General features: G+C 42.3%; 1 protein-coding gene across 1 annotated transcript; it reads left to right on the forward strand.

Annotated features, from left to right (window-relative positions):
- Positions 1–1174: 1174 nt before the first annotated feature.
- HMGB1 (high mobility group box 1) lies at positions 1175–9790 on the forward strand. The gene is made up of 5 exons (XM_006125307.3): positions 1175–1332; positions 4035–4198; positions 4771–4916; positions 6016–6190; positions 7889–9790. Exons 2-5 carry the CDS (start codon positions 4049–4051, stop codon positions 8063–8065), a joined length of 648 nt encoding a protein of 215 aa, XP_006125369.1. The 5' UTR covers positions 1175–1332; positions 4035–4048; the 3' UTR covers positions 8066–9790.
- Positions 9791–20976: the final 11186 nt, after the last annotated feature.

A 20976-nucleotide genomic window follows, 5' to 3' on the forward strand; every position in this document is an offset into this window, starting at 1 on the left:
CTACAAATATGTGTACACTCAAAATGGTACAGCAGCACACATGCTGCATATCCACCACTGTAATGCTTCAGTGTAGTTGCTGCCCATGCCAAGGGAAGGGGTCTCCTGTGGGAGGTAATAGCTAGTTAGAACAGTAGATCTTGGTTCTATTTACAGCTTTGCAACAGACTTCCAATGAAATTCTTCTGTGTAATGGCACTGTCTAGAATAGATGGAGGACTAGGTTGGGATAGCTACACTCCTCAGGGCTGTGGCTTTTTCACACCCTTGAGAGACTTTGTGTAACACTAGCTATACAGGTGCAAGTTTCCAGTGCAGATCAGCCATCAGAGAATCTGTTGCAAAGATGTAAAATAGATCAAGATCTACTACCTCCTGCTCTTAAGCACTAAAATCGATCATGCTTTGTGAATGAAATGCAGCAATGTCAGTGTAATCTATATAGATAAAATATCATATGTGTTTTTACACTGGCTACACTATAAATATTACTTTATGAGAAGTGTGACCTCAAGATTTAAATAGGAGGTGAGGGAACAGGAAAATTGGATTTAATTCCTGGAGCCCTGCGATTGCTTGATATCTAATGTCTCTGTGCCTTAAATTACTCCATTTTACAAATGAGGAAAGTATCATATAATAATTCAGTGGGTAGAGTGTGCTGATATCTTAGGCACCACAGAAATGAGTGGTGGCTGTATTATGATGCTCTAGGATCTTCTGTCTCAGCAACATGAACCATTTACTAAGGGTCAATATTTGCCAATGGTGTAAACAAAGCATCCTGCTGTCCCCTTGCCTTGTAGCAGCAGGACCCTTGGGGGTAAGGTGTGTGGTGAAAGGATTCCCAAAGCGGGCTTCTGGGTGCGCTTTGTGGAGACAGAAGTGGCTGTGCGGCTAGGGAAGCAAGACGCCCTTCGGCTATGCTAGGAGTGCGTGGTTGCCTATGAGCTGCTCTCCTCATGCACAGCAGCACAGCACTAAGTCTCTCTGAGCTGTACATCCCGCCTCAGCCAGCCTCCCCTCCACTCACTTTTATATTTACGCGCCCTTTCAATGCTCCGTGACGTGTCCCGCTTCGCGGCCAATCCGCGGCGCCCTCTGGTCAGGACAATGGAAGGGGCTCCACCAATCAGGTTGGCCGCTGGCTTGGCGGCCGCCAATAGGAGCGGGGCTGTGTTGAGAGTAATGTTACCAGCGCTGAGAGCGTGAGGAGGCTGCGTATCGATCCCGCTCTCAGCCATTGCGGTGCATTGGGCTACAGCGAGACCAGGCAGCACTGGGGGCCAGCGCGAGCAGCCGGGCAAGTGTCTCAGCGCCTGTGGCTCGCTGGTGAGTGAGGGAGCGGCGCAGCGCGCGAGGCGGGGAATATCCCGGCTCAGGCGAGCTGCGCGCTCCGGCGGCTGCGGGGCCAGCCCAGCGCTCGCTCTGCCGCGGCCACACAAAGGCAAACGAAGCTGCGGTGGCGGAGGCTGCTGGCGGGGCTCGCGGGCGGGGCGGGGGCACGAGCCATGGCGGGAAGCGGGAAATTGGGTGAAACGGGAGGGAAAATGTCCCCGTGGGGCTCTGTCCCGCGGGCGGGGGAGGGGGGGGGCCACTGCGGGCGGCGGCGCGTTGCTCCCGGCGCCCTGCGGCAATTGCCGCTGCAGGGCCGGGGGCGCGGAGCCGGGCGCTCCCCGGCGCGAGCTACTGCCGGGGCGCGGGGCCGTGTCGGCGGCGGGCGAGCCGGAGCTGCGCTCGCTGGAACATGGCTGACGAGCGCCGTGCGGAGGACGCGAGGCGCGGGAGGGAGGGAGGGTGAGGGCGGGGGCGCAGTTCTGGGGAAACTTTTCCGGCCGCTTTTTCTGCCTCCGCCAAGGCCGCTGCGGGGGGTCCCGGCCGGGGCAAGCAGCTGGCCGCCGTGTGCGGGGCGCCGGGGGGCTGCGGCCGGACTCGGCCAGCTCGTCAGAGGCTCTGGCCGCGCTTGGAAGCGCGCCGGCTCTCTCCCCCCTCCTCCCCCCCGCTGTCATGGCTGAGCGTGCGCCGGGCGCGCACACAAAGGAAGGCAGGAAGGAGCCATGTTCTCTGCGCGGCGGCGAGCAGCGGCCATTCCGGGAGGCAGCCGCGCTCCGAGCTGGCGAGAGCGGCGGGGCCCGCGCTCTTGCCGAGCTGTGGGGGCCCAGCCGCGCCGAGCGGCCGCAGCGCACGTTTCAGGGGGACTTTCTCTCATGCCCGGGCCGCTCGCTCAAAATGGGAGGAATCGCGCTGCTGTCGCGGCCGCCCTTCCCGGGCTGCCTCCTGCGCCTCCGCAAACCCTCTCCCCGCGCGCGCAGCAGGAGCCCCGCCACAGCCCTGCCTGGAGACTGCTCAGACACGCGCTCCCCGAGAGACACGACTGAGGGGCGCAGGCTTGGCAGTGAGGCTGTCTTAGCCTGAGGGCTTGTGGCAGCGCCAGCCCTGGGCTTACTCTAGATCCTGCAGTCACATCTGCAGCTGTAAAGCGGTACAGAGACATGATTAATAAACCGCAGGCTTCTTTTTTTTTTTTTTTCCACCAGCAACAGTGGCACAACAACACGATTAAAAATGTGTAATGCTTAGACGTATGGGGATTGGTTAAACACATGAAGCCACAACTAAACCTTCAGTTGCCCCCTCCTCTCAATTTATTGCCTCATGTCTTTCCAGAGTTGAAAGATTATTTTTTTACGGGAACATAGGCAGCATGGATTGTGTGGTGTTCATTGGTTCTGTCCCATTTGCAGCATTTTAAGAAAATCTCTTTTTAAGGGAACTGAAGCTTTTCTCCACCACCTTATGTTCAACATGGTAGGAAGACAGCTTTTCAATGCAACTTAAGATGAAGTTGCAGGGTTTTAATTGGAGTATTTAAGGCGAAAAGATGTTTACAGTGTTAATAAAATGAACTGGGAAATACCAATTCCTTTCATTTTCCCCCTTTTATTTCCCTCCCACTTCCTTTCTATATGCAGGAACAAATGAGCCAGCCCTGTGTGTACACTATCCTGAGTAAAAGGGTTGCCCTGGAAGCATCTCCATTGCAGGCAGGAATGACTTTGGTTCTATAGCCTTGTTTACTCAAGAGAAACTTCAAACCGGATGTGTTTAGTCACAGAGTAGAAATCTGTTTGTCCATACGCCAAACTGATCGGAAACGCTGCTTCTGTGGCAATACATGCACACACCACCCACTTGTTTCACTCCTTGAGTAGCAAAGTTTATACATCAGTGGGCTAGGGATGATTCTCCCCGCCTCCCCCAGATAATTATGGTGAATTTACATATCTAGTGTGTTAATGTGCTAAGATATTTTTACATTCCTTGTACCCTTTAAAAGATACGGGGATGTCTGTGCTCATTGAACACAATCTTAGTAGTTATAGATAAATAATGCTTTTAAGTCCGTTGGTTGGAACATACCATGTTTGAGTTCTATATTTAATTTGACTGTTTCTAGCCACACATTGTAGGGAGAATAGATTTTGCAGTATAATTAAAGTAGGAAATAACAGAAATAAAGCACAACCTCTGTATTTTTTATGCAAATTCATGTTTGTAAATTTTTTTTGAAGGTTTAAAAAAAGGGGAAATCGTTCATAATCCAACAGGCTGATCCAGATAGAGTACAGTAATATTTTTCCCTTGTCCCCAAACTATTTCCTTTTGTTTTAAACCTCTCTAGCCCTAATTAGCTGACATGTATGTGGCTGCAGTACTACGCTACCAACTAGGAGGAAATGCAAATTGGCTAGCAACAGACACTCCTTGATTGCTGATGACCCTTTAAATATAATCTGAAGTCTTTTGATGGTAGTGAAATGTCTTGAAGCCTAGGTTGTTTGTATTGACCAGGTGATCTACAAGTAATGAATAACTTTCTAGGAGAGGGCTGTAACTTGGGAGGTCTTCTCCAAGTTCAGAAAGCTGCTTTTACAGACCATAGTTAATGTATTCATTCTTCTTAGCTTCCTATGATATTGAGTGGGATCTAAAAGTAGTTATAAAGGTCTGTTTGTTTTTCTTTTGTGTTCTAGAAAAATAAGCAAAAATGGGTAAAGGTGATCCGAAGAAGCCAAGAGGTAAAATGTCTTCATATGCCTTCTTTGTGCAAACTTGCCGGGAGGAGCACAAGAAGAAGCATCCAGATGCTTCAGTGAACTTTTCAGAGTTCTCAAAAAAATGTTCAGAACGGTGGAAGGTAAGATGAGCCAAAAAAATCCTGTACTATCTTATAAGGTAACAGCATAATTACCTTAGATCAGGGGTCTTGGGTAGTCGTGTTAGTCTGTAACTAGGAAAAACCTAAAACACAACAAAGATCCTGTAGCACCTTAGAGACAAGATACTATTTATATATTTTTGGTTAGTCTTTAAGGTGCTACCAGGACCATTGTGTGGGTTTTTTTTTTTAAAGTTTTGTTAGGTATGGGGTTCTCAAATTACATTGTGCCATGACCCCCTTCTGAAAACCCCAGGAGGGGGGACTGAAGCCCTAAGCTCCACCACTTTGGGCAGGGGAATCAAAGCTGAAGCTCAAGGGCTTCCATCTAGGCACGGTGCCTGTAACCTGGGCCTCTGCAAGTCTAAGCCAGCCTGGGCAACCCTATTCAGAGGAGAGTCCTGACCTACAGTTTGAGGCCAGATGCCTTAAATGAATATAAATTCAGTCTTGATTATATTTACGTGTAAGGCAGGAAATACTATTTCTGCTATGGTTTAGAATGGCAGTGGATGCACTTTTAAATCATACACTCGTATTTTGCTTTATAGACTATGTCTGTTAAGGAGAAAGGAAAGTTTGAAGATATGGCAAAGGCTGACAAGGTTCGTTATGAAAGAGAAATGAAAACTTATATACCACCCAAAGGGGAAACAAAAAAGAAGTTGAAGGATCCTAATGCACCAAAGAGGCCTCCGTAAGTAGATTTCCAATTAGTGTTTGTTGCACAGGAGCATTGCATTGAAATGTATCCTTAAAATACTCTTTTTAAAACCAAGTTTGGGGATTTAAGTATAGAAGAGTACAAATCTAGTGGTGCAAGTAACCACATTTTAAAAACCTTTGGATTTACTGTTTCAAACAGTACATGATTTTTATATATCAGACTGGAAATAAAATATAACTTATGGTGAGCGTAAAGTTGCAACAGTTGGCCAGCGGTTGTAGTGGATTCTTTATTGTTGACCACTTTTAAACCAAAACTGGACGGTTTTCTAAAAACGGCTGTAGGAATTATTTTGGGGAAGTTCTGTACCTGTGACAGACAGGATATCAGACTAGATGGTTAAAATGATGCCCATTCTGGCCTTTGAATCTGAGAATCTATAAATCTGGTCCATTTCAACTATTGTTTACTGAAACTTGACCTAAAATTGAGTAGATTTGAAAATAAACCCAAAACTGTTCTGCTCAATTTATACTTCGATAGTATTTGCTAACAGCCACACTTAACAACTCTACTTTAAAATTGTGGTTCAATATTAGGCCCCAATACGGCACTGTTGTAGTGTTTGCAAAACTGTGTCCACATAGTCTCTTAGCAGTTAGTAGGGCTCTGTATTGGTGCAAGGAATTGCCTTCATAAACAGCTTATAGAATGAACGTGAAATTACCACGCCTGTATGGTGCCTAAGTCTTTCAGTTGTTTTTGAAAATGGGCCTACTACTAAAAAATAAACTAAAGAAGAATGAATGGCTGGTATTAACCTCTAGAACTCCTCCTACAGTAATCATGAGGTTGTATTTCCTGTGAAACAGCACTGTCCATGTTCTTAGAACTGGTAAAATAAGAGAAACTTGGTGAGTGGGGTAATCTACAAGATGGGAGTGTGATTTTTAGAGCACACTGTGTTGCATGTTAATTGGTTTTGTAGACTGCTGGTGCACGCTATATGTTCCCTAGTGTGGTTTAACATAGTACTATTGCATTGTGTAGTGAAGATCTCAAAACTTGCTACATCTAATACAATACAATAAAATTTTATACTTAATATTACAATTTTTTTTCTCTTTAGTTCAGCTTTTTTCTTATTTTGCTCTGAATTTCGTCCAAAAATCAAAGGAGAGCATCCTGGTTTGTCTATTGGAGATGTTGCAAAGAAACTGGGAGAGATGTGGAATAATACTGCTGCAGATGATAAACAGCCCTATGAAAAGAAGGCTGCTAAACTGAAGGAGAAGTATGAAAAGGTAAATAACAGGATTCAGTATGACAAAGGGTTCTCTTCTGCTCTAGTTCAAACTTGTAAATAATCATCAAGATTGTAAATAATCATCTTTTTGGCAAAATGATATAAACGCTGCATGCGCATAAGTTAGTGAGTAGTGTGTATGGAAGGATTGACACCCTCCGGCCCCCCTTAATACTTGTACATTTCTATGTCCTAAGCATAACTATAAATTCTCAGCATCTAGAGAATATCTGTATTTCAAATATTAAAAGTTATGGTTCATAGCAGCTTTTGAATTCTGCATCCAAGTGGCACTATTAAGTAATGGCAATAAGGGGAAAATATCCTTTATGGTTGTGTGTGTGTGGTTTTTTTTTTTTTTTTTTAAGCACATGTTCATATGTCTTTCAGTATAAAGTGTTTAATATTAGAGCATTAAAAAGGTGTTTGTATTTGATGCAACAGAACACGTCTGTGTTGATTTCCCTTTAACATAGCTAATGCATTTTAGAAAATTGTTAAATTGTTAATAGATTAACTTACTTTCTTGTATTGTGAAGTCTAATATGTACTTAAGTGATGTGAATTGCGTCGGCAATCTAGAGCAATGCCAATGGTATGTTGATTTCCAGAGCCATATTCCCATCCCAGGACAAGCTAGCTAAGGGGGTGGGGGATGATGAAATACATAACAGCCACAGACTTGTACTGGGGTGTATTTTGCACTTCAGCATATACGCTAAAATTTTGATCAATAGTGTCCTCTTGCTGGCAAACAAAACCACTTAAGGGGTGGTGGCACATTGATGGACAAATAACAATGTGGTAGGGGCTTCTAGCATTTTTTAGGAATCATGCCCTGCAGATACACTGTGGGGTGGGCAATAACGTTAGAAGTTGGGTGGGGGAGGGAGGGAGGAACACTTCACAAATTTTTGAAGTTACCCTGGGCTGTCCCAGAAAGGGCAGGACCTCAGGTAGAAATGTGGCCAGGATGCTACTGTGCTCCACCACCCACAGACTGGATTGGACTGTGGGGAAGTGTGTGAAGTCTTTACCTCTCCCCCCCGGCACCTAGAGAGAACTGCTAGCTGTTCTGAACCTCTAGTGGTTCAGTCAGGGCCTGTGGGTGTGGGAGTACGCGAAGTCTCTCACTGGCGGTTCACTCGAGATGCCACACACTCCCCTGTCTTCAGGTCTCAATTTGGCCAGTGGGCAGGGGAGCAGCAGGGCTAGATCCGGTCCGCAGAGGCTCTCTTGCCCACCCCTGCTGTAGGTTAGACTTTGTATGCAGCACAACTTGCACACAAGCATGTTAAGTCTAGAGTTCATAAATACTTAATTTAAAAACCATTGATATTGGTAAATACCTGTAGTTTATCTGAAGTTTGAAAAAGTATGAAGTTTGCATTTTTATGTAGGAAGTCATAGAATACACTTGGTGCATACAGAAGGTGGCACTGTCTACATTTTAATTAAAGTTTGTGTACCTTTTGTTTAATAAACTTCAGTTATGCAGAATGCCACAATTGCATTTTACTGAAGCATAACATTATGTCCTAGGTAAGTATTTTTGTATGCTTTTTTTTTTTTTTTTTTAATGTAGATATTTTAGTGGTTACAGAATATCTGCAAATTCTTCAGTGTCATTTGAAAGTTCATCAGAGCTCTTGCCTGGTTAAATCTTAGATCTTTTTTCCCCACTTCTCTTTTCAAGGATATTGCTGCATACCGGGCCAAAGGAAAGCCTGATGTAGGCAAAAAGGTAGTTGCGAAGGCTGAGAAAAGCAAGAAAAAGAAGGAGGAGGAAGAGGATGAAGATGATGAGGAAGATGATGAAGAGGAGGACGAGGATGAGGAAGACGATGAAGAAGATGAAGATGATGATGAATAAATCTCTTCTAGAGTAATTTCTTGACTATAAAGCATTTAACCCCCCTGTACACAACTCACTCCTTTTAAAGAAAAAAATTGAAATGTAAGGCTGTGTAAGATTTGTTTTTAAACTGTACAGTGTCTCTTTTTTTGTATAGTTAACACACTACCGAACGTGTCTTTAGATAGCCCTGTCCTTAGTGGTATTTCATTGGCCACTAACTTTGCCTGGTACAGTGTGGGGGTTGTAAATTGGCATGGAAGTTTTAAAGCAGGTTCTTGTTGGTGCACAGCACAAATTAGTTATATATGGGGATGTAGTTCATTTTTCATCTTCAGTTGTCTCTGATGCATCATAAAAATAATCGTTGTTCTGTTAACTGAATACCACTCTGTAATTGCAAAAAAAAAAAAAAAAAGTTGCAGTTGTTTTTGTTGACATTCTGAATGCTTCTGAGTAAATATAATTTTTATTAGTATTGTTGTCCTTTTAATAGGTGCCCTTGAAATATCATAATTTTTTTCTTTTTTGAGGGGAACTCATCTTTACTTTATTGTATGCCCATTTGGGATCACGTGATTATTACAGTTTTCATCTTTTCATATAACCAGCTGATAAATAAAGCTTTTGATCTGCATACCCTTCATAATCATGACAGGGTAAGAAAAGAAATATACAGGCATATGATAAAATGGAATTTTCTTCCGTAACTGGAAACAAAACAAAAAATTCAACCAACTGATACTTGCTCGGATTTTGTGAAATGTAATATTCTATTGAGTTGCGTAAGTTTACCAGTCTTGGAGAGTTGAGACGTATAGAATTCAATTTTACAACATGAAATACTTCAGGAAAAACCTAAAATGCTGTCCTAGAAGGACCAATAGGAAGGGTATACTCTTATCATGAAATGTGAGGAATTTACATATGTGACTCATTACTATGTAATGGAAGTTGTATTTGTAAATCTCTGAACATTTGTAAGAGAGAGATATGCCCCTAACATGTATGAAGTTAAAAATTATAGAAGTACCATATTGAACTTTTTGTGACAGTGCAGTGATGGCTGTGGACTTTATGCCATAAATCTCTCCTGGTAGTAAACAGCCCACAAGACAACAGGATTTTACTTTCAACATTTCTATAAATGGTACCATTATTTGTTAGATCTATGTAAATTCATATTTTTAATCTTAAAATTCTAGTTTTAGCCCTTTAAACAAAGTTGTATATTGTCTCAAATTAAAAATGAGATAAGATGTATTTTTCCTGTTAGGTTTTATACCGCACTCTTCATTTTTGCCCACTTATAAGTTAAATATAGTTGTATGGAAAAGTACATTTTATTAAATTTTGCATTTAAAAAGTGAAATCTTTAACTGATATACCAATGTCTAATTTGATTAAATGTAATTCTCTCTTCCAAAAGCAAAGTTTTTTGCATATTCAGTGAAACTTCAAGTGCTGGCAACTGTAACTATTTTCACATACCTGCTTACCAGTTTGGGAGACAATTTGGCAATTTCGTGGTTATAAAATTATGGTTCTCAAGTGCCAGTGTTTAAAAATAGCATTGTAATTTTACACGCTTTTGTGATGGAGTATTGTTTTGTTATACAATTTTGACTTTCAGATTCTTATTTCAATTTGCATTTGTTTATGTATAACTTCAGGAGAAATACTGAACATCTGAATCCTGGATGATACTAATAAACTAATAATTGCAGAGGTTTTAAATATTTAGTTAACTGACTCGCCTTTGTATTCTGTATACATTTACATATTTTTCTTTCAGCACTCGAGAGGCGTGCCAATCAACATGTCTCTTCATGGAGAGTAGGAAATCTAGGACTGATAAAATTACTTAAATAATTGTGATTGGACACTGTTCTTAAATCATAATAATTCACTAGACATTTTTATACAATAGTGTTTTTTTCCTCTTGGGCATGTTGGAGAAAATAAATTTTATTTTTCTTTCTCAAAACAAAGGACCTGTGTTCTAAACGATAGAACAAAAACAGTAATTTCTCTCTCTCTCTCTCTCTCTCAAAATGGGGGGTGTTTTCCTTTGCTAGAAAAGGATAGTAGTTCTCCTTTTGCTGTAGTTGTCAATGTCTTTCGCCTTCAGTAAAGTTGAAAATACAGAAACAGCATCCCTAAGTATGAAGGTAAGTGATGGGGGGATGTCTGTTACAGTTAATCTCGAAGAATTTTATTTTTTATGATTTGATGGATATTAATGTTTTTATGAATTTCTAATTTAATTTTAATACTTAATGGAGAAACTACAATAATGGTAGATGTTGAGATTCAAAAAGTTAGTGTTTCATAGTCATTAAAACATTCAGCATCTTAATATAGAAAGTAAGCAGTACTTGGTGTATCTGTTTACAGATGAAAATTAATCCTTCCAAGCCTAATTGTTTGCTGTCTTCTGAGAACAAGAACCAAAGGTAAATTTTCTTCTAATGTAACTACTTTTAGAGATTCATTTGGAACTTTAGTCTCAAATGTCTGATGCTATGTCTAGACCATAAAGTTAAGTTGGAAGAGGCTTTTCTGAAATTTGTCATGTTTACACAGTGCCAAACTTTGGAAAAACCTCTTTTGAGCCATTGGGATGGTGAAAGAATGTCTGCTTTTTCTGAAATTTTTTCGAAAATCTCGCATTCCTTGGACACGGCAGTGCTTTTCAAAAAGCATTGCAGTCTAGATGTAGCCTGAAATACTACATGGCCAAATTCTGCCCTTATGTATTGCTTTGAAATAAATTTAAGCGTAGTGAAAATGCAAAATTTTGCTTAAAAGGTTATTGATCACGGGTATCTGCAAAAAACTCAGTAAGAAAACTTGAAATGAAATCTACAAGTAAACAAAACTTTATATGTGGAAAGAAAATTGTTACGGACTTCAGATAAAATATTTACCTAAGATACAGAGGAGTTGGACTATAAACTAAAACTTTCTTCAACAGTAATAAATCAAATCTGGCTGTAAGCTGCAGGCCTGCTCACCTTTGTAATTGCCTTAATAAGATGCAATCACAGCTATCACATTGTTTAGCAATGGTAGATACAGTAGTACCTATATGTTAAGGACATCTTGGGAATGGAGGTTGTTCATAACTCTGAAAACTTAATAACTGCACAAAACATGGTGCTTTCAAAAGCTTACAACTGAAAATAGACTCCATCGTTTTGAAACGACGGGGGGAAAAAAATTTAAAAGCTTTTAGTAGTTTACATTTAATTGTACTGTAAACTAATCTGCTTTTTTCCTTCCTGCTCTGCTGCCTGATGGTGTATTGCTCGTTCCAAATGAAGTATGTGATTACTGTATGGCTCTCAGAGCTAGCTGCTATTAAGTGTTAAAGAACTGGGTACATGTGGATGTTAGTGTGTAGTTGATGAATCAATAAGCACTGGCGTAATTATTTGTGTAATCATATACAGCTGCTCTCCGAGTTATGGACCAACACTTGGTCCATAACTCGAACTGTTTGTAACTCGGATCCCATAGAGTTACATGGTGACTGCGCTGTTCGTAAGCGCGGATTGCCATTCGTAACTCAGATCTGCATTTATGACCACTTTGGTCATAAGTGCAGATGGTCGTAAGTCGGGGAGCGGCTGTAAACTACATGCAACCCCTCCCTTTGCTACATCTGTATCAGAGGCAACCCTAAACCTAAAATGCTGTGGGATTTATTCCTTCAGTATAAATTATTTTTAAAACTTCATTTAATCATTCTTTATATCCAAAACAAATAACTTAATACAAACAGAAGGGATGTCAAATATCTGTGGAATACATATGTTGGGCCTAAAATCACTGGTGTCCCTTTAAATGAGGGACTGAGTTCTGCAACAGTACTAAGAACATTTTGGCTTTCCAAGTTGTTACAGTGCAGCTTTCCTTATTATTCAACAGCTAGGCTATGTCTAGACTGCAAGCCTCTTTCGAAAGAGGCTTTCGAAAAAGCCCCTTTCAAAAGGGAGCGTCTAGACTGCACACAGAACTTTCGAAAAAGCAAGCCGCTTTTTCGAAAGGAAGCAGCAAGTGAGTCTGGATGCTCTCTTTCTAAAAAGCCTGTTTGCTTTCAAGAATGCCTTTTTTCGAAAGAGCACTTTCGAAAAAAGGCGTTCTTCCTCGTGGAATTAGGTTTACAGCCGTCGAAAGAAAAGCCGCATTCTTTCGACTTGACTTCGAAAACGCAGCTGCAGTCTAGATGCAGGTGAAGTTTTTTCGAAAAAAGGCTACTTTTTTCGAAAAAACCCCTGAGTCTGGACACAGTCCTACAGAACTGTCCAAGGAAAATGCTAACTTTCCTACCGGTTGAGGCTTTTCTAAAATTTGCACTTAGGACATGTAATCAAGTTATGCCAAGGATACCTCGAGAGAATGGCTGGATGCTGTCTAGATTAAAAAGAAAATCTAACAGTATAATACTGTACATTTTGACAGTGTCCAAAACAACTGGATATTCCAAGCATAGGCTATCTAATCAGAAAAACAAGGCTGGAAGCAACTTTAAGAGGTCAACTTGTCCATCTGCCCTGTGAGCTGAATTGGTTGGATGAGATTACATTTAGGGACGTAATAGTGTAGTCGATTAACTGATTATCCGATAAGCAAAAGCTTGTAGGTTAATCCTGTAGACCAGTGTTTCCCAATTTTATTTGGCCACGGAACCCCTAGTTGCCTTTTTATAAAAAATTTTTTTTTAAAAAAGCCCCTGCTGTGTTCTGTTGAGCAAAAAAAAAAACTCGCCATGGCTCTGTCTCTTGAACAGGGGGCAGGGGAGTGCTGGCTCTTCATGGAACCCTTGCTTTTGTAGACTACACACATTCCTTTTCCTCTCTCCCCGGCCCCTTCCCTCTGGCCAGTAAACTTTTTTTAGCAGGGTGGCCAGCCACCTTGCTCTATCCTGGCTTGTGACAGGTCTGGGACCAACCACTGCTGTGGCTCTGCATTTAAAGCAGGACTACTCAACATGTGGCCTGCAGCGTTTTGAGCCGTTTCCTGGACTGTCTGCCTGCCTCATTGCTGTGGGCTCCAGCAGCAGCAGTGGCGAGCTGAGCTGCATGGCGCCACATTGACACAGGCCACGTATGTAGGAGCTGCCAGCTGGTGTGGGGGGGGAGGGCAGCAGGAGGTAGCAGCAGAGCATGCCTGCTGCATGGGCCAGAATGGCGTCACCTCCCCGCGAGCTGCATGGTGTGGCACAGAGCCAGGCCATGGTGGTGCATGTGTGGGAGCTGTGAGCTGCTGGGGCGGGGCAGCAAGTGGCGGCAGAACCTGCCTCCTGCGTTAGCCACAGCGGCAGTGCCTCCCTGTGAGTAGAGCTGCATGTCGCGGCACTGAGCCAGGCCATGGCATCACGTGCGGCAACTGCCAGGGCAGCAAGAAGCAGTGGGGGAACCGGGCAGTGAGGCACATGGCAAGGCAGTGGCAGAGCTGGGCCATGAGAGATCTTGGCAGAGAGAGCGCAAGGTGGTGGTGGTGGCGGCAGCGAGGCCAGAGTGAGTGAGGTCTGCGCTGGGGCGTGGGTAGGGTTACCACATATTCTTTTTTTACAGGACATGTCCTTGTTTTCACATGTTAAATCACCATCTAGACGGGTTTATTAAAAAGCAAAAGTCTGAGATTTTTTTGCTCTGCAGAGGGGATCGGGGAGGGAGTGGTGGTACGTGACTTCCATGGAACACTTGGAGCCATGTGCCTGGACCATTCACAGTTGCTCTGTGCATGGGCCCCAACACCTGGAGGGAAAAGCGTGTGGCTCCAGTGAGACCCAGGCCATTACCCTCCACCCTGCTAGATTTATGTCCCTGGTTCTGTGGGAGGGAAAGGGCATTTGGTTAGAGCAGGGGGGCTGAAGTTGCCTAGCTTTGGGAGAGGGAAGGGGCATTGGAGCAGGAGCCTGGGGGGTACCTGGTTCTAGAAGAGGAAAAGGGTATTGGGCTGGAGCAGAGGGTCTGGGGTGCCTGGCTCCGGGGGAGGGGAGGAGCTCTGAGTTGGAGCGGGAGGACTGGAGGGTGCTTGGCTTGGGGGCGGGAGGGGTGCATTGGGTTAGAGCAGGGAACTGGGCATTTAAACTCCAGGCTTCTTTCCTTTCCTGTAGATGGGTGGTGGGTCTATTGGTTCCAGTCTCTGTTATGAGAGAACTGTGGGAGCTGGTGCTTGGTGGGGCAGGCAGGGGAAAGGAGAGGATTCTGGGAAGCAGGATTCCTGAGTTCTTTTTCTAGCTATGCCACTTCTCCTGTCGGTGCCTTTATCTTCACATTGATTGTACTTATATTTCAGTAAATATTGTATTGGCAGTTTTTGTTTGATTTATTAAAATTGTGAAGCCAAAAGAAAAAAGTAATCAATATAATGGTCTTCTGTTGATATGTGTGTTAGTAGTTAAATTCTTGGACTGTCATTGCTCATTAAAAGTGCTGTCATATGGCTGGAAATCGGGCAAATATTGCATTTTATTAATATCAGCAGAACTGACTTAAATGGGGCATGCGTGTTGTGTAGTCTTGCCTTAATCTTTGTATTCAGGCCCATTGGTGTGGAATAAGCTATTTGCATAAATATTTGCAAATATATGCAACCACTCTTAAGTTGCCACCCTTGGCATGTGCTGTGGGTATCATTGTGGCCCCCAGGGCTTCCAAGGTTGAGTAGCCCTGATTTAAAATGTATTGGGCATTGGGCGGGCAGGAACCCCAGCTCAGTTCTGGCTCACGCTGGGTCTGGGAACTCAGAACCCCCTAGACAGGGGCTACTGCCATCCTGCACTACTGCCTCTGTATGAGAGTCTGAAGCACGGGGCAACAGGCAGAGGGTTCATGAGGGGAGTGGTTTTTTAAACTTGCTCCCTTCATGGACTAGCTCCTGCCTGACACCTGGTGCTGCTCTTTGGAAGTGGAGCACTGGCTGCCAGACCTGCCCCTGGGGACTATAGAATAGTCCACTAACAGATAAGAATTCATGAGGCTACTCAACTAGTCAATTAACCAATATTTAACATCCCTAACTACATTATCAGCAAACTTCAAATCAAGGATCAGTGACCATGTTTTAAAATTGTGCTGAATGTAAGGAAAAAACCCACTTACCTGAAAAAATTCTTATCAGCCTCAATCTGTTTCAGACTACTAAATATTCATAAAGAAAATGACAAATAGGCTTCTGATGGATGTCAGCCAAATTAAAACATAAGGGGCTTGAATCTCCAATGATGACACCTTATGTAGCCATTCCTGCCAGTGCACAGGGATTAAAATACTACACCACCAGCATAATAGTACTTTTACACCCACTTTTCACCAGTGCATATTCATACAGAAGATACAGGGCAACGGAGAATCAGATCACTAATTTCCATTGAACTAAATAGACTGAATCTGGCAAGTATCTATTTCCCCTTTTAGTTCTGTGTTATTCATTTTAATTCACTAGAATTGCACCAATATAAACACATAAAAACTCCATGCACTTCAGTGGAATGTCTCCCAATTTTAACTAGTATAACTAAGATTAGACTTAGAGGCTACATCTACATTGGCAAGATTTTGCGCGCACCTGTCTACACTGGCCGTGAGTACTTGTGCAAGAGCACTGATGTTCTAATGTGTGAAATCAGTGCTTCTTGTGCAAGAAATATGATGCTCCCGCTCAGGAATAAGCCCTCTTGCACAACTGTTCTTGCGCAAGAGGCTAGTGTAGACAGGCAACATGAATTTCTTGCGCAAGGAAGCCCGATGGCTAAAATGGCCATCGGAGCTTTCTTGCGCAAAAGAGAGTCTACACTGGCACAGATGCTTTTGCGCGAAAGCACATCTCTTGCGCAAAAGCACATGCCAGTGTAGACGGGTCTTGCGCAAATACTTTAACGCAAAAACTCTTGCATTAAAAGTATTTGCGGAAAATCTTGCCAATGTAGACGTAGCCAGATTGTTTAGTGGGTATGACTTCATATGTTGTTTCACTTTATTTAATCTATTCCGTAACACTAAATAAAATCTGCTTCTTATGAACCCTCTCAACAATAGTAGTTTGCTCCTGTTTTATCTCCCAGTTAATTTAAATATCAACTAAATCACACATATTAAATATTCTAGATACTGAGAGATGCTAGTTAATACCTGCCACTGCAAGCATAGGTGCTCAGTGTCTATAGTTCAATTTGTTGTATAACATTTTTGAACCACAAAATCAGCATTATTTAGATACTGAAAATATTTAATAATTTGACAAAGGGCATATTATACTAATTTACATGTAAGTTTCCATCTATAGTTCTGCATATTCATAGCAGCAGCAAGATGATCTATTTATTGTCTGTCTTGATTGCATAAAGTGTTTTAATTCTGGATTATACAGATACATACTCTATTTTCCCAAACAAGCAGCAGTTAGGAAAGTAAGACACGCACTCATCCATCAGCAGATCAATGTCATGCTGTTAGTAGCTGGGGCTTGTGTCTGATACTAATTTTCTGCAGGGGTACTCATTCTCAGGCCCCACCCCAACACCATGCTCCAACCCCCACTCATCACAGCTCTTCCTTCTCCTGCCTTGCCTTTTTCCACCAATGATGGATGGATCCACTGAAGAGAAAGATTGATGGAAGAGCTGAGAAAATAATTTTTCTTCTCCTTTTTCCCCTGTATTCCCTCTCATTTTCATACAGAAGATGCTGACAATGCAAGGAATGCAGGTTCCAGAAATGAACTGGAACCCATTACTATAGACCCACTCCTGTTGTGAGTCATCATGAGGACACAGGGGTCTGCATTAATGGATTCTGATGTATGATTGGAGTCCAAGTTACTATTCATTGAGCTGCAGCATCTTCTCAGAGAAAAGAAATAAAAGGAGAATCACAAGAGGAAGATTTGTTGATGAACTATTTTATCAACTTGCTTTCCAAAGGTTCCAAGGGGGTGGCTCTAGGTTGGAATTTTAGGTGAAGCACTTGAGCCTTCTTTAGCTGTTCTACAGCCACCCATGCTGGCCCAGTCCCCATGTGAGCACCAGGCAGTAGTGCAGATACACTTCCAAAAGTCCTACTGCTGCTCTTTTACATATGTGCAAACTTAAACACAGAGACGTTAAAGTCCAAATTTGCAGATGTGCATGCCTGAAGCTAGTGCTTGAAATGTTTGTGGAGAGGAGGTCACAAAAGGCTGTATTACCCAGCCAAAAATGTTAACAATACAAAAACTAACTAAGAGGACATGCTTTAAGCACTGTGGCCCAGTCTACAAAGATACTTAGGCACCTAAATCCCAGACTTAGGGTGCATCTAGACAGCACCCTTCTGTTGGAATAAGCTACACAATGTGCACTACGCAAGTTGCACAGCTTATTCTGAGTCTAAATAGAAAGAGCTTATTTTGAAATTTAATTTCAAAATACAGCCAGTCTCCGACATACGAACACATTGACTTACAACCATCCGCACTTACGACCAACCTCGCAGTAGCACGTTGCGTCTGCGGTCGGGCAGCATGTTTATGTTTCATTCCCTCATATACATATCTTGCCCTTACAGTATTTTCTGTGTTTGCTTGTGGCCATCAGGGTAAGTACAGTCATTCCTCATTTAACACTATAGATGCATTTCTGAAAATGTTTGTGATAAGTGAAAATGTGCTATGCGGGCTTAATTTTCCCATTAAAAATAATGGAAAAGGGGGGGGTTGCGTTTCAGGTGGTGGTGGTGGCAAAGTCAATTTTTTGTTGGTGCTGGGTTGTCAACGTCAACATTAGATGTCTAGCAACACAAGTCACCATGGTTTGTTAAAACACAAAGATAAACATGTGAGTGAGCGGAGGAACGCTGTGACCACATGTATTCATCCGCTCATGCGTATTAACACTGTTTTCACCAACTTATACTGCTGCATGAAGTAGTCTGCCACTTAATTATTTTCGTGTTATTTTGGGGATGGTCTTGTTATTCGAAAAACATTCCCTAAAAAAAAAATCATACTATTGCAAAAACGTGTTAAGCGGGCACATGTTAAACGAGTAATTACTGTAACAGGAAAAGGGCTAGTGATAAGGGTGGTGAGAAAAGAAAGAGAAAAGCTATTGATTTGGAACAGAAAATAGCGATAGACAATACGAAGGGGGTCAAACAGTGTCGTTCATGTCGCGTAATTTAGGGCTATCAAAATCCACCGTAAGCACCATTATAAAGGATAGTGATTGCATTCGTGAAGCAGTGAAAGGGTCTGCACCTATGAAATAAAAAATTCTAACAAATAAAAGAGCAGGTCCCATCCTGGAAATGGAAAAACTCTTAGGCTACGTCTAGACTGGCATGATTTTCCGCAAATGCTTTTAACGGAAAAGTTTTCCGTTAAAAGCATTTGCAGAAAAGAGCGTCTAGATTGGCACGGATGATTTTCCGCAAAAGCACTTTTTGCGTAAAAGCATCCGTGCCAATCTAGACGCAGTTTTGCGCAAGAAAGCCCCGATCGCCATTTTCGCGATCGGAGCTTTTTTGCACAAAACAATACCGCGTTGTCTACACTGGCCCTCTTGCGCAAAAGCATTTGCTCAAGAGGGCTTTTGCCTGAACGGGAGCAGCATAGCATTTCCACAAGAAGCACTGATTTCAGACAGTAGGAAGTCAGTGTTTTTGCGGAAATTCAAGCGGCCAGTGTAGACAGCTGGCAAGTTTTTCCGCAAAAGCAGTTGCTTTTGTGGAAAAACTTGCTAGTCTAGACGCAGCCTTAGTGTTTTGGATGGAAGACCAAATTGAAAAACGTACACCGTTAAGCCTCATGACAATACAAGCTAAGGCTCGTAGTCTTTTTGAAGACTTAAAGAAAAAGGAGGGGTCTGACTGCAACCAAACTTACACTGCCAGTCACGGTTGGTTCAGCCGTTTCAAGATTCATGCAAATTTTCACGATGTGAAAATAAGTGGGGAGACAGCTAGTGCTGATTTGAAAGCAGCAGAAACTTTTATAGAAGAATTGGATAAGCTGATAAAAAGAGGGAAATTATTTGCCAGAACAGATATTTAATGTTGATGAGAGAGGTCTCTTGGAAGAAAATGTCTGAACATACCTACATACATAAGGAAGCAAAAACTATGCCTGGTTCTAAGGCTTTCAAAGACCATCTAACAGTCTTGTTAGGAGGCAATGTTTCTGGGTATAAACTGATACCCCTCTTGATTTATCACTCTGAAAACCCTAGAGCCTTCAAGAATATCAGCAAGGCTACTTTACCAGTCCATTATCGTGCTTAGAGCCGGACTTGTTCATGGTCACCCAGCAAGCCCGTGGCTGAGCAGCAAATAAACCCCAATCTCCTGACTCTGTGCTTAAAAACTAGACCTAGATGTACTTTTATTTTATTCTTCTTTAGGGCATAGTCATGCAGACATGTTGGAACTGAAAGTTTTATTCTTTTTATATTTCTTTTCTTAGGTTTAGTAATGTAAGGTAATATATAATCATATTTAAGATTGTAGTAAGTCAAATCCTTTAGTAAAATATATATCTCCTATATTTCCTTGTTCTAAGATCTCATATTGTGTCTGTTAATGAAGACTATAAGAATGTTAAAGGCAGAGGCCTTAATTGCTTAACGACACCTCTTTGTCTTACCAATATAGATGTTGATGTGCCGCATAGCCTTGAAAGTCTTTGTAACATTGCTTGTGTGTGTTAGAGGAGTATGAATGTGTCGAGATAAGGTGCAAAAGTTATATTGCTCAGAACCAGATGGCCAAAAAAAGGAGGGTGAGCAAGCGTGGGTGAAGACTAGACGACCTGGTAGCAGAGAAGCCATCTATAACCATACATGCGTACCCTGACTCAGAAGATGATTGGATATTGGCAGATTGACGAGCCTTGAAGCAAGTGGGCACCCCCGAAAGACGATTGATTACAGGATGAGCCTTGGAAAATGTTTTGGGAACACTGACATAAAAAAGATAATGTTCCGGTCACAAGCTGACAGAGAGGAATCTATGGATTTCAACAGAGAAAATGATTATAAAAGCAGGGTGCTTTGCTATGGAACTTTGGGTTCCACAAACATCAGATCAATCGACCGACAAAGGCCCGGCTCCCCCTCTGTGTTCGATCGATAAAGGCCCGGCTCCCCCTCTGTGTTCGATCTAGCTGGCCACTAGATTGATAGACTCTGGACTGGTAACTATAACATTGTCTGGCAAGAGTGTGTGTGTGTGTGTGTGTGTGTGTGTGATTGAAAAGCATATGCAACTGTTGTATTCTCAATAGATGCAGCATACTGCCTTTTCCCCTATAAAAGATTTCATGTGCTTCGTTACACATCTAAGGCTGTTAAAAGCAAAATTAGAGAGTGCAGCCTCTACAGTTCTCAAAAGACTCATCCTTAGATATAATTTTAAAATTTATCCAAGAGCTTTAGTATTGCTATCTATTTAAGTTTGTGATTGCTGGGAAGAATGGACCAGCTTCCCTTCTCTGCTGGACATGTTATTACACCCAGACTAATTGATCCCATATTGGCAGTTTCCTTCGAATAACAATTTTAACACGACATGGTTACAACTGTCTTTTAAGATAGGTAAGTAATGCTATTTCCATGTTATAGATTATGAAACTGAGTTATGGAAAAATTAAGTAATTTGCCCAAGATTAGAAGTCAGGAATTCCTAATTTACAGTCTTGTGCTCAGCCTGCTAGATGATGCTGAAAGGATCAGGGCAGAGATATTTTTGCTCACCTTCTATATGAGAGATTCCCCTGATTTTGGCCCTTTTGTCAAATGGTCTCTTTTACAAGATGCAGTGCATCTTCATGTTAGACCCACACCAACCCTTATTTGACAGGTCATGCTTCCAATTTTAACAGCTGCTGTCAAAAGCTTTCTGAGAAAAGGTGAAGCCCTGAAGATCAGGAAGAAAGCTGTTGTC

Source organism: Pelodiscus sinensis, chromosome 1 (assembly GCF_049634645.1).
Source record: "Pelodiscus sinensis isolate JC-2024 chromosome 1, ASM4963464v1, whole genome shotgun sequence".
Classification (NCBI taxonomy): domain Eukaryota; kingdom Metazoa; phylum Chordata; order Testudines; family Trionychidae; genus Pelodiscus; species Pelodiscus sinensis.

What these genes read in the sequence shown, in the direction of transcription:
- HMGB1 (XM_006125307.3), top strand. Translation starts at nt 4,049, where the DNA reads ATGGGTAAAGGTGATCCGAAGAAGCCAAGAGGTAAAATGTCTTCATAT. An exon ending in AATGCACCAAAGAGGCCTCC is followed by an intron (nt 4,917 to 6,015) that starts GTAAGTAGATTT and finishes TTTTCTCTTTAG; the next exon opens with TTCAGCTTTTTTCTTATTTT. An exon ending in TGAAGGAGAAGTATGAAAAG is followed by an intron (nt 6,191 to 7,888) that starts GTAAATAACAGG and finishes TCTCTTTTCAAG; the next exon opens with GATATTGCTGCATACCGGGC.